At 39.3% G+C, this 14,548-nt stretch overlaps 4 protein-coding genes and 1 long non-coding RNA gene across 5 annotated transcripts; 3 read left to right on the top strand and 2 right to left on the bottom strand.

The window, feature by feature from the left end:
• Positions 1–169: 169 nt before the first annotated feature.
• Positions 170–2,352, top strand: LOC135789682 (uncharacterized). Its single transcript, XR_010547636.1, has 3 exons — positions 170–527; positions 754–2,144; positions 2,234–2,352. It is a non-coding gene; the product is annotated as an uncharacterized lncRNA (long non-coding RNA).
• Positions 2,154–6,931, bottom strand: lqfR (clathrin interactor lqfR). Its single transcript, XM_065299627.1, is given in 5 exon segments — positions 2,154–4,383; positions 4,385–4,790; positions 4,947–5,756; positions 5,815–6,287; positions 6,685–6,931. Coding segments are annotated over 5 exon segments (3,927 nt in total). The 5' UTR covers positions 6,735–6,931; the 3' UTR covers positions 2,154–2,195.
• Positions 6,932–7,203: 272 nt separating this feature from the next.
• Nmnat (nicotinamide mononucleotide adenylyltransferase) lies at positions 7,204–8,917 on the top strand. The gene is given in 6 exon segments (XM_065317262.1): positions 7,204–7,402; positions 7,473–7,535; positions 7,538–7,890; positions 7,942–8,043; positions 8,096–8,253; positions 8,369–8,917. Coding segments are annotated over 6 exon segments (1,281 nt in total). The 5' UTR covers positions 7,204–7,326; the 3' UTR covers positions 8,898–8,917.
• A 62-nt stretch (positions 8,918–8,979) lies between these two features.
• Positions 8,980–10,753, bottom strand: beta4GalT7 (beta-1,4-galactosyltransferase 7). The gene is made up of 3 exons (XM_065317263.1): positions 10,407–10,753; positions 9,907–10,339; positions 8,980–9,851 (listed from the first exon to the last, which is right to left on the bottom strand). The coding sequence occupies exons 1-3, from the start codon at positions 10,510–10,512 to the stop codon at positions 9,464–9,466; spliced, it is 927 nt and encodes a 308-aa protein (XP_065173335.1). The 5' UTR covers positions 10,513–10,753; the 3' UTR covers positions 8,980–9,463.
• Positions 10,754–10,880: 127 nt separating this feature from the next.
• Positions 10,881–13,855, top strand: Ifrd1 (Interferon-related developmental regulator 1). Its single transcript, XM_065317261.1, is given in 6 exon segments — positions 10,881–11,283; positions 11,948–12,241; positions 12,244–12,407; positions 12,458–12,952; positions 13,010–13,228; positions 13,290–13,855. Coding segments are annotated over 6 exon segments (1,281 nt in total). The 5' UTR covers positions 10,881–11,252; the 3' UTR covers positions 13,368–13,855.
• The last annotated feature ends 693 nt before the right edge of the window (positions 13,856–14,548 follow it).

Raw genomic sequence — 14,548 nt, 5'->3', positions numbered from 1 at the left:
CGCAAAAACTACTTAACCGATCATCATGAAAATTTGTACACATATTCTTAGTGGTCCCCGAATGGTTATAGGCTACTTTTTATTTAATAAAAAAAATTATTTTTGAAATAAAATAAAGAAATTGTTTAGCCAATAATACCTCTGCATCTGGCTATTTGACTACTTTAACGCCATCTAGCATTCCAGCAATGAAGCTCAAACCTAAGTACTATAGTACCATCACACTGTATTATCACACTGTATTACCGACAGCTACGTCAACATCAAATCCAATTGACTACACCATGGAGACTGTACACTATACTTCCATAGACTATACTTTCAGCCATTTTAAACTTCCCGCCATTCTACTTCATTGTTACTTCTTCTGTGACTACAGACGCGTACGGAAGCAACTTCATTATTTTAGATATTCACGAGCGAAGCCGCGGGTTAAAGCTAGTAATTATATAATTCATCAGCGCATGCGCAATATTAGTGATAATTTATAGTAGAGCAGAAAAAAATGATGAATTTGTGATTTTTAGGTTAAAAATGCGTTCGGGAAGTCTGTAAATACGAAAAAGTAATAGAAATTGCTGAATGAGAAGAATTTTAGGTTAAAATGTCGATAAAACAGGGTTTTTCACTTTGCCATTATGTTTGCTTCCGAGCGTTTTACTCTTGAAAAATATTATTTTTAAATCAGCGCATGCGCAATAATAGTGATAATTTATAGTAGAGCAGAAAAAAATCAAGAATTTGTGATTTTAGGTTAAAAATGTATAAAATGCATTCGGGGACTTTGAAAATATAAAAGATGTGATAGAAATTGCTGAATGAGAAGAATTTTAGGTTAAAATGTCGATAAAACAGGGATTTTCACTCTGCCACACATAAAAACATAATTTTAAGGTTATGTTTGCTTCCGCTCATGCCCAACACTCAAATAATATCAATTAATTATATTTCTTTAAATGATAAGTTAAGAGAAAGTATACAATCGATAAAAATAGCCACTCATAGTGTACACCTATCATCTAAATAAGTGATTTCCGTTTTCGAACGTGCAGTACCCACCAACCAATGAAAATAAACCTGTACAATCATCTAAAAAACGCTAAACGTAATAATATAAATAACAAAATTAGTAATTTCATCTCATATTCAACAACATAGTGTAATAGGTATCTCATCTGTTTGTTTCTTTCATCATATATATAATTTAAAGATATTCATACTTTTTGTCTTCGCTTCTCTTTGTATATATGTATTAATGCTTTAAGTTTGTTTTATTGAATCGTTTCTGTATATACCCAGTATGCCCAGCACCTAGTATAACCTCCAAATATGTATGAGCATCGTCGACTTATTTATACACTGCTAAGGGTCCCACAAATCACACGCATGCGCCACAATCTCTACACAACCGCAAAACATGTCAATTCAATTATTTAAAACCACATAAAAATCGTTGAATTTGCTACCGCTGCCCGAGAAATTCACTAAAATCAATTTTACTATCTAGACTAGGACGAGTATGATAAATGCTGCTGCTGGGACACTTCCGGTTGCGTAGAAATCGTGACTTTATCTTTGGGGGAGGGTAGTGGAGGGTTTAGCTGACCCGATATCATTTGAACGCGGCGAAGAACGGCTGATTTGCGTTCTGACCGTTGTTCATACTCATATTCATGTTCAGATTGTTGAAGTTGTTCATGGGTGGCGCGCCGCCATAACCGGATATGCGCGGTTGATTCACCGGCGAGGTGGGGTTGCTCGCCAGTTGGTTCATGCTCGGCGCAGCCGCGTTCTTGTTTGAGTTGGTGAGCAGGTTGTCCAAGTCAATGTTAATACCGGAGTTGCTCCACGTGGCGCCCACATCGGCGAGCTGGGTTTTCGTCGGCTTCGTGTTGGACGCGTCGACGTTGGAATTGTTTGCGTTATTGGAAGACATTGGTTGTAATACTTGCGCTGATTGCGGACTTAACATTGGACCTGCAAGAAGAAACACAATTAAATATAACCTAGAAATATCCAGTGAGTGAATAGAAAATAAGTTTAGGTTTAGCTTTACTAATGTAAACTCAATCATAGAAGTGATAGGCAACCAGTGATACACCATCACAACCCTACAGAGTGAAATCATCCTTAGAAGAATAAAAGTAAGTTAGTTTCAGTATTAACCGCATAATACTACAAGGTTATGCAACTTTTTATTCAGTAGAAACTTTCAACACATTCTCGATTATAGACAACACATGCGCAGTTAAAAGACGACACTCCGAGTCCGATTCTCCCCGATTCACATTCGGATTCATCATGGATCCCAACCACAAGCGATATTCCATCAATTCGCCAACGAAATCGTCCAAAAGTATAGCTTGTGGTATAACCAAGATGGCCGCAGCGATCATCTCCAACGTAGCAATGCGCACCTTCGCCTCCTTGTGGAACTTCAACCCCCAGGCAAGTTTAAACACTTCTTTCGCCATTTTAACCGCGATCGGGCAATTCATCGCCGAGTACATAACAATCGCCAGCGTTTTCACATAATTAACCAGTAAAATGTAATCGTCATCGTTCTTCGGGCCACTCATAACGTAATTCGAGCCAAAACCATGCATCAACGGGAAGAAAAAGTGTCCAGCAGCCTGTGCAAAGCGATTAATCACCGTTTTCTTATCTTTAGACCTTTGTTTCGCATAATAGGACTCATAGTATCTAGTTTTTAACCTGCTGGTTATAACCTCACTATTTTCATCGCTTTTCTTGGTATTTTTAGTAATACTTGCTAATTCTTTAGCTGAAGCTTGCAAAATCTGCAACATAAGCACCCGGTGTGAAATACTGTAGATTCCTGTATCTGCATGAAACTGTTTGCAAAGAAAATCAGCATAAATCGCTGGATAAACACAGGTTATGGTAACACAAGCGTTGAAAACCAAATCCTCATAATTTTCAACGTAAAAATTCGGTCGTAGAGAGATTAATATCTTTAATATCTCAATCCCGATACTCGCATCATCATTGTGCAGTTGTTTACTGATAAGATCATGCGCAGCGGTTAAACTTTGCGTAAACACTTCACAATTCTCTGTTTCTAGTAACCCATCACGCAAATCACGCAGATATGCAGGCGGTGGTACTTTTTCCATTTTCACATCTTCAGATGTATCATACTCTTCCAAATCATCATCAGAATCCAACTGGAAGTCTTCGTCAATAATCTTGACATGCATATTCTTTGATTTTGATAAACTAGGAGCTATAAACTCATTCGTAGTCTTTGTTTCTTTAAATTTCTTCAATTTTGTAGGTGGTTTGTAGTTATACTCAGGTTTTTCAGGGTTTGTAACCAAACTATCAATCAAATCTTTATAGTTATAATCTTTTGGTGATTGTAGTTTGATTGTACAATCCGTCGCCATCTTGAACAACTCCGCAGACATCTTTTGACTCTCCTGTGAGAGTTTATCATATTCAAAGTGTAATTTTATATCATTATCTTTGTTTTCGTCTTTACTACGTAGTAAATTCAACAAAATCTCCGCAGTTGTCATTCCGATACATCTCAATCCTTCATTGGTTGATTGTAAATGTAGAGGTATACCAGAATAAACACTCTGGTTTATTTTATTTCGAAATTCTTTAGAACATTTCGGTATTATTCTGGCTGTAGATGCGATTAAAAACTTTGTGATGTACAAATGTTGCTCGAAACTTGTATTAATCAGTGATGATTTACTGCACCAGCATTCAATCAAGTCAACAATCAACCCCTCAATCACTTTCGATGATTTTTCAATGAATTGTACCAAATTAATGATGAAATCATTCGTGAATTCTTCTTTAAACATCATCAATGGTAATTTATTCGCCAAAATAAATATCCAGTTGTCTTTTTTAAGTAAATCTTCTGATAAATAATCAATATCAACGTGTTTAAACAAATTCACAGCAAGTATTTCAATTGGTTTTGATTGTAACCGCATGAGAATATTGTTGTGTAAGTTTTTATACTTTGGCGACGTTTCTGAGGTGATGTTTATAAGTTTGCAGTATGTTTCCACATTGGCAGCGCCGTATAACACTAAATATTTATTCATAAACAACGCCATGTGTTCGTAGTGGTAAATATCGTCATTGTTTTTGTTTGCGGTGAAGAATTCCAAGCATTTCATCATCTGCGCCAGTAAAAATCTACTATAATGTTCGATTGTGAAAAAAGTGAGGTTATCGCCGCCATTTTGTGCCAAAACATTCGCCACGCGACTTGGTAGCGACATCATCAACTGTAGAAACTTCTCGTAGTGATCTTCAACGTCAATTCCGTCAGATTTAAAGAAATAAATCATCGCATCGAATAACGCTTCACTTTTTAAGAGTTTTTCGAGTAATTCCGTCAAAATTTCGGATTTTTCTGGTCATTTGTCAAAATGTAACAAGAACTTCAAGAGATTCAAGAAAATAATACCGGTTTTCGATTGTAAACAGTGAAATAATCACTGGATGTATAACAGTTGAGTTTTCCTCAACATAAGGAAATCTATGATCGAAAACTTCGATTAGAAACTGTAGAATGTAGCGGTAGTTGTTTAACTGTACGAAATTAAGTTGTGGAGTTGAGATGTCATCAATATTCAGTAATCTTTGAACGGTTAGAGGTCCTGGTAATTCTTGGTTTAAGTCTTCAACTGCACTCAACACTCGATGGACGTCTTCGATTGACTTAAGCTTTTTCTCGGCCTTGAACGCATTGAAGAGATATTCACCCACGGCATCTAAACGTGTTTGCACTACTTTTGTGCCTGAAACCGAAAAACTCAAATGAGTTTCCCGGTTATCGTTATCTCGCGCTGTTTTACCCCCACCTTCATTGAAATAAATGCAGGTGGGTGAAAAATAACTTAAACTACTTTAAAAAATTAAATTTCCTTCACCAAAATGGAAAAAATTGTATTTACCTGTTGATAATCCATCGAACAAATCAAGATTTCCATTCGTTTGTGCGGGCTGCGTGTTGATGTTGAGCGAATTGAACGAAAGATCGCCGAGGAGATCACTGCCACCGCTAGAGGGCGGTAGTGATGCAGGTTGCATATGTTGCATGTGTGGAATGGCGGTTGGTATACTCGGAGCGCCGAACAAATCACCGCCCACATTTAGATTTAAATTATTGCTTGTGATTGGCGCTGGCGCTGCGGTGAAAGCAGAACTAAAATCGGCGAAGTCATCGTTTGAACCATCATCGCTAGGTGGCGCTAGTACAGGTTCACCACTTGTAGCAGTAGAAATAGTAGAAGAACCAAATGCAGCCTCAAAATTACCAAACTCAACTTGAGTCTTTTCCTGAGTGTTTTGTGTTTCATCCGCGCGCGGATTGAAATCGTCATTTAGCAGATCACCACTGACGACTGGCGGTTTCATTTGGCACGTGTCTCTTCCATCCTTTCCGTAGTTAGCCGCAGCGCCCAAATCAACCTGTTTGATTGGTTTCGTTGGTTTGCTCGGCGACTTCTGCGCTGATTGGTTGAGCGTTAGATTGACGCGATTACTGCTGCGCTCCAGGCTGTTATTCGTCGGACTGCCAACCCGGTCGGTATCTTTATAACGCCTCGATGATTCGTTATCTGAATCATTCGCTTCGCCTTCGTAATCTTCATCGTATGATTTATCGCGGTAACGATTGTTGCTGTCGCCGTCACGGTCGCGTCCACTGTCCGAACGCTCGGAATAGCCGTAATCACGATCCCATCGATCCATACCCCCACCACCTTTATTTGAAAAAAAATATTTTAATGTGATTTAATGATTTTATGATGTTTTTCTTACCAAATCGACCTCCCATCATCTCCGAACTCATCCCGATGTATTTATCCTTGTTCTTCTTCGCCTTTTTGCGCTCCTCGCGCAGTTTATCATCGTCCTGAATGAAGTCGATCAATTCCTTGACTTTGTGTCGAATGTTGACGCCTTGATCCTTGCCGAGTTCATCAACGAATGTGTAATTTTCCAGCGAGCGCAGGTCGTAGATGTGTTCCCGTGATGAAGTCACAACGCGTTCAGATCCGTTGCGGATCAAGTAGTTGAGTACGAGGAGGGATTTGTATGTGCGGCGCCAGTGCTGTTTGCTGTCTTGGAGCATGCGCTTCCAGAGCATCGACATAACCTCCGGGAAATGCTCGTAGGTGAAGGTGGAATGTGCGAGTTCCTGCATTTGATGGCCGGTTGGACCCCAGGGTTCATCATTGGTCGCTTCGCGGACTTTTGCTTCGATCTCCGTGTAGTTCATGACTACATTCGTGCTGTAAACAAAATGGTGAGTGTAAATTTTATGTTTTTATAAATTTCCTAACCTAACATAACCTTAAAATCTCGTTATAAACAAAATTTGTTTATTTATTGGTTCTATAGTTTATTCTAAACGTGTTTTTTGTGTTTGCAAACGGCAATGACACAGTTTTACGAAATATTCCACTTGTAGTGAATGTTTATGCAACCAAACACACATATTTAATTGCTTAAGTCTACAAAACCAATATTCTAACGCACAGATAGCTAAATCTATTAGAATTAATTAGTCTCAAGCATGAAATAATGCCCTAACTTTACTGAAGCTAATAAATTGGAAGGTAAAGTGACGAGAGATAAACATCTGTCACCGGAAATCTGAAGATGCACACAGGTGACTCGTGTACTTACACTTTGTCCGCAAGCTCGCGCACCTTCCACATGCTAAATAAATTGTCCATGGCGGCGGGTTCACTGCGCGTTCGGTAGAAGAGCAAATAATAGGAAAAGACGCGCGCGACGCGAAACGGCAAGCAAAACACAACCAGGCTAATGCGCGATGATTTGGCTGTGCGCCATATTACAGACGTGACGTTTCGCTGCAATCGCTGCAATCTGTGTTGCGGTGTCAATTCTGTCAACTGTCAGTTTTCCTCCTACTCCTGCCCTTCTTTATCAAGCTTTTGGAGCTTTCACCTCCCACTTTTGTCAGTGTTGCCAACAGTAACTAAAATATCACTAGATATTTACAGAGTGTCATCATAAATATTATGTTTATTTAATGTTTTTAATGGGTTTTTAGCAACAAAATAATTTTTTTAACACTTTTAATTAAGTTTTTAAACAAAATTAGCCATTTTTATTTAATTTTAATAAGTTTTTCGCGTGTATTTTATTCATTGTGGGCTTTTATTATATACTTGGTGTATAAAAGCTGACGTGAGAACACATGTCACTGACTAGGAATGTTTTCGTCATTTACGAATAAGTATAAGTAAACTCAAGTGTGATAAACGCGTAATTTGTGAATGAAAGTGCAAGAAAGTGGTAAATATGTCTCTGAACAAAGTGGTTCTACTCGCGTGTGGTTCCTTCAATCCACCTACAAACATGCATCTACGAATGTTTGGTAAGTCATATTTCTTTTGTTTTTTACATAAAAAAATCAACATTCAATTGTTTTCTTAATTTTTTTCTAGAACTAGCAAAAGATCATCTCCACCGACTCGGTAATCACCTTGTCGTTGGCGGATTTATTTCCCCGTACACGATTCCTACGGTAAAACAGATCTAGTCTCAGCAAAACATAGAATAGCAATGTTAAAATTAGCTCTCGATGATAATTCATGGATAAAAGTCTCAGACTGGGAGAGTAGGCAGGAAACCTGGACAAGGACAAGACAATCTTTAAATTATCATCAGAATGCCATCAATTCCAAGCTGAATGTGAATGGTTTCGATGCAAATAGCAATGAGAGTGATCATCTGTATCATTCAATAGTTCCTGATTATTATCAAAATATTTTGGACACAAATAGTCCTGTGCAGGTGAAATTATTATGTGGGGCTGATTTATTGGAGAGTTTTGGGACGCCTGGTCTCTGGGCAAATGAAGATGCAAGTATTTTGCGTTTTATTTTGAGGTTATGTTAATTTTTAATGTTTTAGATTGAAGCAATTGTTGGACAATATGGTTTGGTGGTGATAACAAGAGAAAACTCAAATCCACTTAAATTTATCTACAATTCTGATATACTAACTAAATATATGGTAAGTTATACAGAGTGTTTAAATAATTTTTTAATAAGTGATTAATTTCAAGGGTAATATTATAATAGTCACTGAATGGATAACAAATGAAGTGTCATCGACAAAAATACGCCGAGCACTGCGCCGATCCGAGAGTGTCAAGTACTTAATTCCTGATAAAGTAATCAATTACATTCAGGATAACACATTGTTTGGAACAAGCAATAAAACGTAAGTCTTTATTACACTATAGGCAACCAAATATACATCTTGTGTTTTTGGTTGCCTATATATAAAAATCATAACTAAAAATGATTAAATGTTATGTGCTCTCGTGGAAAAACAGTAAGTATCTAATGCCGCCTTCATTAGACACTTACAATCATAACTTCCTCACGCCGTCGCCGACTGGCACGAGCGACATGTCGATCGATACGCCCTCGCCGATGAGCTGCATGAATTTATGCAACAACAACTTGTTTACCGCTGTACCAGCGACGGGTTTATCGATCGACGTGCCCGACGTAGGTAAATCCATATTATCTACGCCGAAACCCACCGTTGTGGTGTCTGCAACCGCGGCGAAATCTTGCGGCGGCAGCGTGAAGCACCCCGGACAGGCGGTGAAGATCGTTACGAAAGTTGTCAAAGAGGTACGTACGCCTGCTACGACGCCTAGCACCGCACTTAAGAATTCAAAGAGTTGCACAGAGCTGGCACAGCTTGCAGGAGGTGGCAAATCAGGCGGTGATAAAAACACAAGCAGGTCGAATGATGACCTCCTCGATCGCAAATCGTGCGATGAGAATTTGATTCGGTTTATTTTTACAAAGCATGGTATTCAGGTTATTAGTGATGTGGAGACGATTGTTTAGTCTTTTGTGTTTGATCTTGTTTTTAGTTTCGTGGCAGGAAATCTTTTGTCAAGGAGCGCACAGTAGAAAAGAGAACCAAACGTAAATCTTCCAGGTATTTTGATTTATTTTTTCATAATATGCAAGTATTTTGATTTATTTTGACGCGTTTTTTCGAATTTCTACAATTTCTGCATGTGTAAAATCAAAACTTGACTTGAAACTCGGACAATAATGTTCACACACACAAATATTTCAAGCACATAATAAAATTAAAAGTAGCTGCACGTTTGCATCCGATATTGGTGTTGATCTAATAAGTGTTGCATGATAAATGTTTCTGTTTCAGGCATTATTAGAGCGTCCTGCATGCCTACTCTAGATGAAAACGTATGCAACCCATCATACTAGATGTAAAAGTGTAAATAAACGGTGTTTAGCTTTAAATTCAAAGATGTCTAGATGAGGTTTTAAAACAAAAAAACAAAATGGAGGAACACATCTGTGATTTTGTAAACATGTGAATGTCTTCTTGTTAGACTTATTGTAAAAGGTTGTGAAAAAGATGAATTGACGCTGTTAATCTATCATGTCTTGTTTTTATTGCCCGCTTTGGCGCTGCAGTCGCACCACGGAGTGACAGCTCGATCACAGATCAATTCAACGTTGATAATCGTCACCGGTTCACCATCGATGGTTAAACTAGAAACACCTATCAGGCGATAGTTGACATCGTGTAAACCGGTTTGCCTATCGCGCCTGCGCGTCACATCACGTTGATTGAAACATTTTGCTGTGTCACGTTTACGATGCGCAGGGTGAATATGTTTAAAAGTATCATTGATACCAGTGGCGATGTTTGTGGGACGCGTAACGCCGAGTTTCGCATCGCGCAGACGCACGAAGAATTCATCATCCTCCAATCCCCAGCCCCAATACTTATTTGACATTCCATTCACTAACTTAAAATGATCCCTGAGAACATAACCTCAATTATTAACCAGTTTTACTTTATTTTTAGATATTTTACCTGTTAATTAATAAAATACCGCCGACAAAGTTCGCGTAGTGATAGCGTGGATGAAGATGCGGCGCAGCGACGTGAAACGGCTGCTCATGTGGGTAACCATAGCTTAAATTCTTATTTAACGGCAGCAGATCAACATCATGCATTGCAACATAATCATAATCTGTTTTTGTGTATAAATATCCTATGTTTATTAATGACGCGCGATTGAATCGATAGGAATCCACCTGGTTGATCACGAAGATATGATGGTTGATATGCTGATCATGGAGGAACTTTCTCATGTATGGCACGAAGACTAGCAGTTCATCAAAGCGCTCTCTGAATGGCACCAGGACAGCCAGATTATGTGCGCTGTCAAAGGTTTTGGTTGATGCTGTGAGTACTTGTTTCTCTATTATATATTCTGTCCTATTGCTGGGACAATTGCAGTGGTCTACAACAATTTCATAATATTTAGAAACAGTTGAATGTTTTTTTCTATGGGAAAACAAATGACTCACCACCTGGAAGTAGGAATAATAGAATTAAAACGATGATTATAAACGTGGAAATTGTGATAGCGATCAAACAGTGGAGCGGGTTCACTGGCCGTGTTTTCTTGGACATTTTGCGGCATTTTCCTATGTGTTATCAGTCATCTTCTTAAATTTTAAAAATATTTACATGCAAATATGTATATAACCTAACAATTTGCTTGAGATGTCAAAAGCTCGTGCAACATCAGTGTTGCCAACCTAAGAAAGTCTAAGAATAGTTATAGTTTGTAGTAAGTGAAAGTAATGACGGTATAAATATTATTGTGCAATGTTATTTAGTTGCCAAGTGATGAATGTTGTCATTGTGCATTTTCGGAAGTCAGCGTCAACGTTGCACAATAATTTGTAAAGCTGTTAGTTGTGTGCCTCCGCAGCGCCCCCTCCAAATCTGGTTAAAAACGCGCGCGCTAGTGACGTCCGTTTCAGAAAGCTCGTTGGCAGCAACGAGCGATCTTGTGGTGTTTTTCCCGCTGTGTCCGCGCCGTTTTTGCTCGCCTGTCTGCCCCCGCAGCTCGTGCATCGCGAATCGAAAAATGTTTATGCGCTCCGCCAGCACCATTCACGCATCGTACCGTAAATGTCAAGTGGCGAACGCGCTCCTCAGTCGCAGCATACGTGGTAAAAGAGGCTCGCAGTGGTGCAACAATCGCGCGCCGCCGTCGTCTTGATCGTGCGTGCACACTAGAATTATTAGCGAATTTCGATCGCGCGCGCCCGCACGATCGACACACGTGATACGTAGTTTCTAGGCATATTTCGAGGACGACGTCCCGGTTCAGGTTCAGACAGCGTCGAGCAGCCGCCAGCATCATGCCGAAGTGGAAGCGAAAGGGAAAGTATGGTGAGTGGTGTGGCAATCTTATCGTATTACCGCATAAGGTCGTGTCTCGCGCGCGCGCCGCACCATGTTGCACAACCGCACAACCTTAAATTCCATTCGAACATATGGACCACGGAATGGAACAAAAAACACGGTCGGTTTCTAACTGGTGGAAACCACCTCGTGCGACCTTGGCTCTAAATTTAAATTTTGTTTACGGCTAGGTTTTACTTTTGATTGTTGTGTGTGTATAATTATTTTTGTTTTTGATAATTTTCGTGTACAGGAAATGGAAAACAGGTGTTGCGCATGCGCAACTTGTGCAATAACGCGTCATGTTCATGATTTTCGTGAATTTTTTTGAACTTGAGGTGGAAATTCGGCTTTATCTTGGGAACCGTTTGTGCGATTTTGATAATTTTTTAATATTTGGATAGTTTGAGAGATATTTTATTGGATGTGCCATTGCAACCTCCCAAAATCACGTTAGAAGTGCCTTAAATTCGCTCTCAAAGTTTTACGAATTTTGTGATTATTCGAAACACGCAGTGGAAATTTTGGCATAAAAAAATTAAAAACATATGCTGCGCATGCGCAACTTGTGCAATACCGCGTCATATGCACTTGCAATACATTGTTATGACAACATTTACATAAATAATAACAATTTTCATCTTTTATTTAGACCGTAATGGTTCCGGTCAAACATCGGAAGAGGACGACTGCAATGATAACGCAAGCGTATTCAGTATGGGTTCCGAAGTACGCAGCAATGATGGAGATAATGAAGAAGAAGAGCAGTCACAGCAGGAAGCGTACGAAGAACGCATCGCTGAAGCGCTCGACGGTCTCTCGCAAAAATCAGCGCAAGGCCGCACCAATTGCTACGAAGGATTGTGCAAGGCGTTCCAGAAAAAATACATCCCTGACTTTGTCGAGGAACGCAAAATGACTGTATGTGACGGCGTTGAGAGAGGTTTGAAAAGGGTCGTGGCGCTGAGCAGGCTGCGGCTGCGCAGTTAGCATCTTTGCTATGCGTACAACTTGGCGCTGGTGATAGCAGCGAGGAGGTGTGCAAAAGTCTCAAGCCAATTTTACTTGTAATTGCGAACGACAACTCTATGCAACCCACAGTACGCGCCAAGGTAATATTTTTATTTTTCTATAAAAAAATGTATTTATTTTTGTAATTTAGTGTTGCAGTGCTCTGGGATTGATAACTTTCCTCTCCGGCGGTGAAATGGGCGATGTTTTGGACATCATGAAACAAATGGAGCATATTTTCTCCGGTAGTTATCTTCGAGGCGGTGGAACTGTACCGAATGTCTCGGTAGACATTGGAATGCTTCACGCTGCAGCCCTAAACGCATGGGGGCTGCTTTTCACGCTCATGTCTCCCGGTGATGTTTATTCAATGCTTGGTAGTGGCGTGGGTTCATTCTCGCCGTCGATTGAACAGTTGTCGGACATGTTGACGTCGCCGCATTTGGATGTGCGCATGGCCGCAGGTGAAGCGCTGGCGCTTGTGTTTGAATTGGGTCGGTCATGTCGCGATGACTTTGCTGAAAATTATATAGATGAATTAGTAGATGCGCTGCATCAATTGGCCACGGATTCTAATAAACACCGCGCGAAAAAGGACCGGAAAGCTCAACGTGCTACTTTCAGGGATATTCTCAACTATATTGAGGTTTGTTTTTGTATATTTTATAAAATGTAATCATAAATAACAAATGTATTGTTTCAGAATGATCAGTTTTCGGAAGAACGCGTGAAATTCCAAAAGGAAGTTCTTTATCTAGATAGTTGGTGCCGTCATAAGCAGTATGATGCGTTGTGCAATAGTTTAGGTTCAGGTTTGAACACGCACTTGGCCGAGAATGAATTGCTGCGCGATATTTTCGAGCTGGGAGATAAAGTCGTCATCGGCGAGGTGCCCACTTCAAAAACGTCAAAATTAGAACGCGTATGTATTAATTATATGTGATTTTTAAAACTTATAATTAATTTTGTAGTTTTGTATTTAGAATTTGGTGAATGCTGCGGCGTTTAAGGCGAGGACGATATCCAGAGGGAAGAATCGTGACAAACGTTGCGATTTCTGAGGCACGACACGACAACCAAATTTAGGCAGTAATATAATATCACGAAAAGTGATGTGATCACTTTATTGATTATTATACATGTGTACTTCATTCTCCGGATAGTTGTATTTACATGAATCCTTCACTTTACTTGCGTTCTTTTTATGTTTCTTGACGTTTCTCTTATTTAAATGACGTTGAAACTTACTCTATCACTGCTGATATGTGACTTGAACACATACGAAACTAATGCGTGTATTAATTAGTTCGTTGTGATGATGTAAAAATGTATATAATACATGACGCACCTAATGCTAGTTGTAAGAAGTAGATTCAATTCGACACTGTTTGCGATTTGATGTTTGTAATCAAGTTTTAGGCGTAATTTAGTTGTCTTTGGCTAAGTATTTGAATAATTATGTAGAACGTTTAGAAGTTTAAATTTGTTTGAGGGACGAATGTTTGAATTGACGTCTACTTCGATTGGCAAATACATGCATACTAATGAATCGGTCAGATATATTTATTGGCGTTAAAGTTTGTTAATAATTTCGGTTATATTTCTTAGAAGCGTTGACCTTGATTTCGTGTAGAAAAGTTAAGTTTAATGTTGATTTATTTTGATGCGGATAGATGGCGCTAGCAGTACTATAAATTGATTTTGGCATGTTCGGTCGCACCACGCATACTCGGCTCTAGGCGCAAGTACTACCGGCACAGCTGGCTTGACTCGAGTCAGTTGGTCATAGTCGTGGGTTGTGTGCGTGCCGGTTTTATTTATTTATTGAAGATGGCGGATTCGTGTTTATGTGTGACATCAAACGAACTTAGCGACTTGCTCTCGTTTCATTTCTTGTTTCTCGCGATTTTGGAAGTTAATCGACGCGTGATGCAAACCGCGTGGGATATCAGAGTCTCCCATCGATCTGCAGGTAAAATTTGTGTTATATTCCTGATTTATTTTCAAATATTTAAATTAAATCTTCATCACGCCTTCGCTATCGTATGGGGAGTATGTACGAGAGTCATGTTATACGATGCGATAGTTTTTATCCTCTTTGTAAAGTTGCATCGAAGTTTATAATTGATGTGAGACATTATATTATATTTTATTTTAGTGCACATCAGAAATGTTTCGATTTCAATTCTACGCGCTTATCGGGGTTTGTGTATAAACAAGTTTTTGTGTCGCGATAAAGGCG

This window comes from Atheta coriaria, unplaced genomic scaffold (genome assembly GCF_025399875.1).
Source record: "Atheta coriaria isolate IRGN ID8LTWV9N9 unplaced genomic scaffold, Caltech_Dcor_3.1 hic_scaffold_3_pilon, whole genome shotgun sequence".
NCBI lineage: Eukaryota > Metazoa > Arthropoda > Insecta > Coleoptera > Staphylinidae > Dalotia > Dalotia coriaria.
This window is presented reverse-complemented; position numbering and strand designations above follow the sequence as displayed.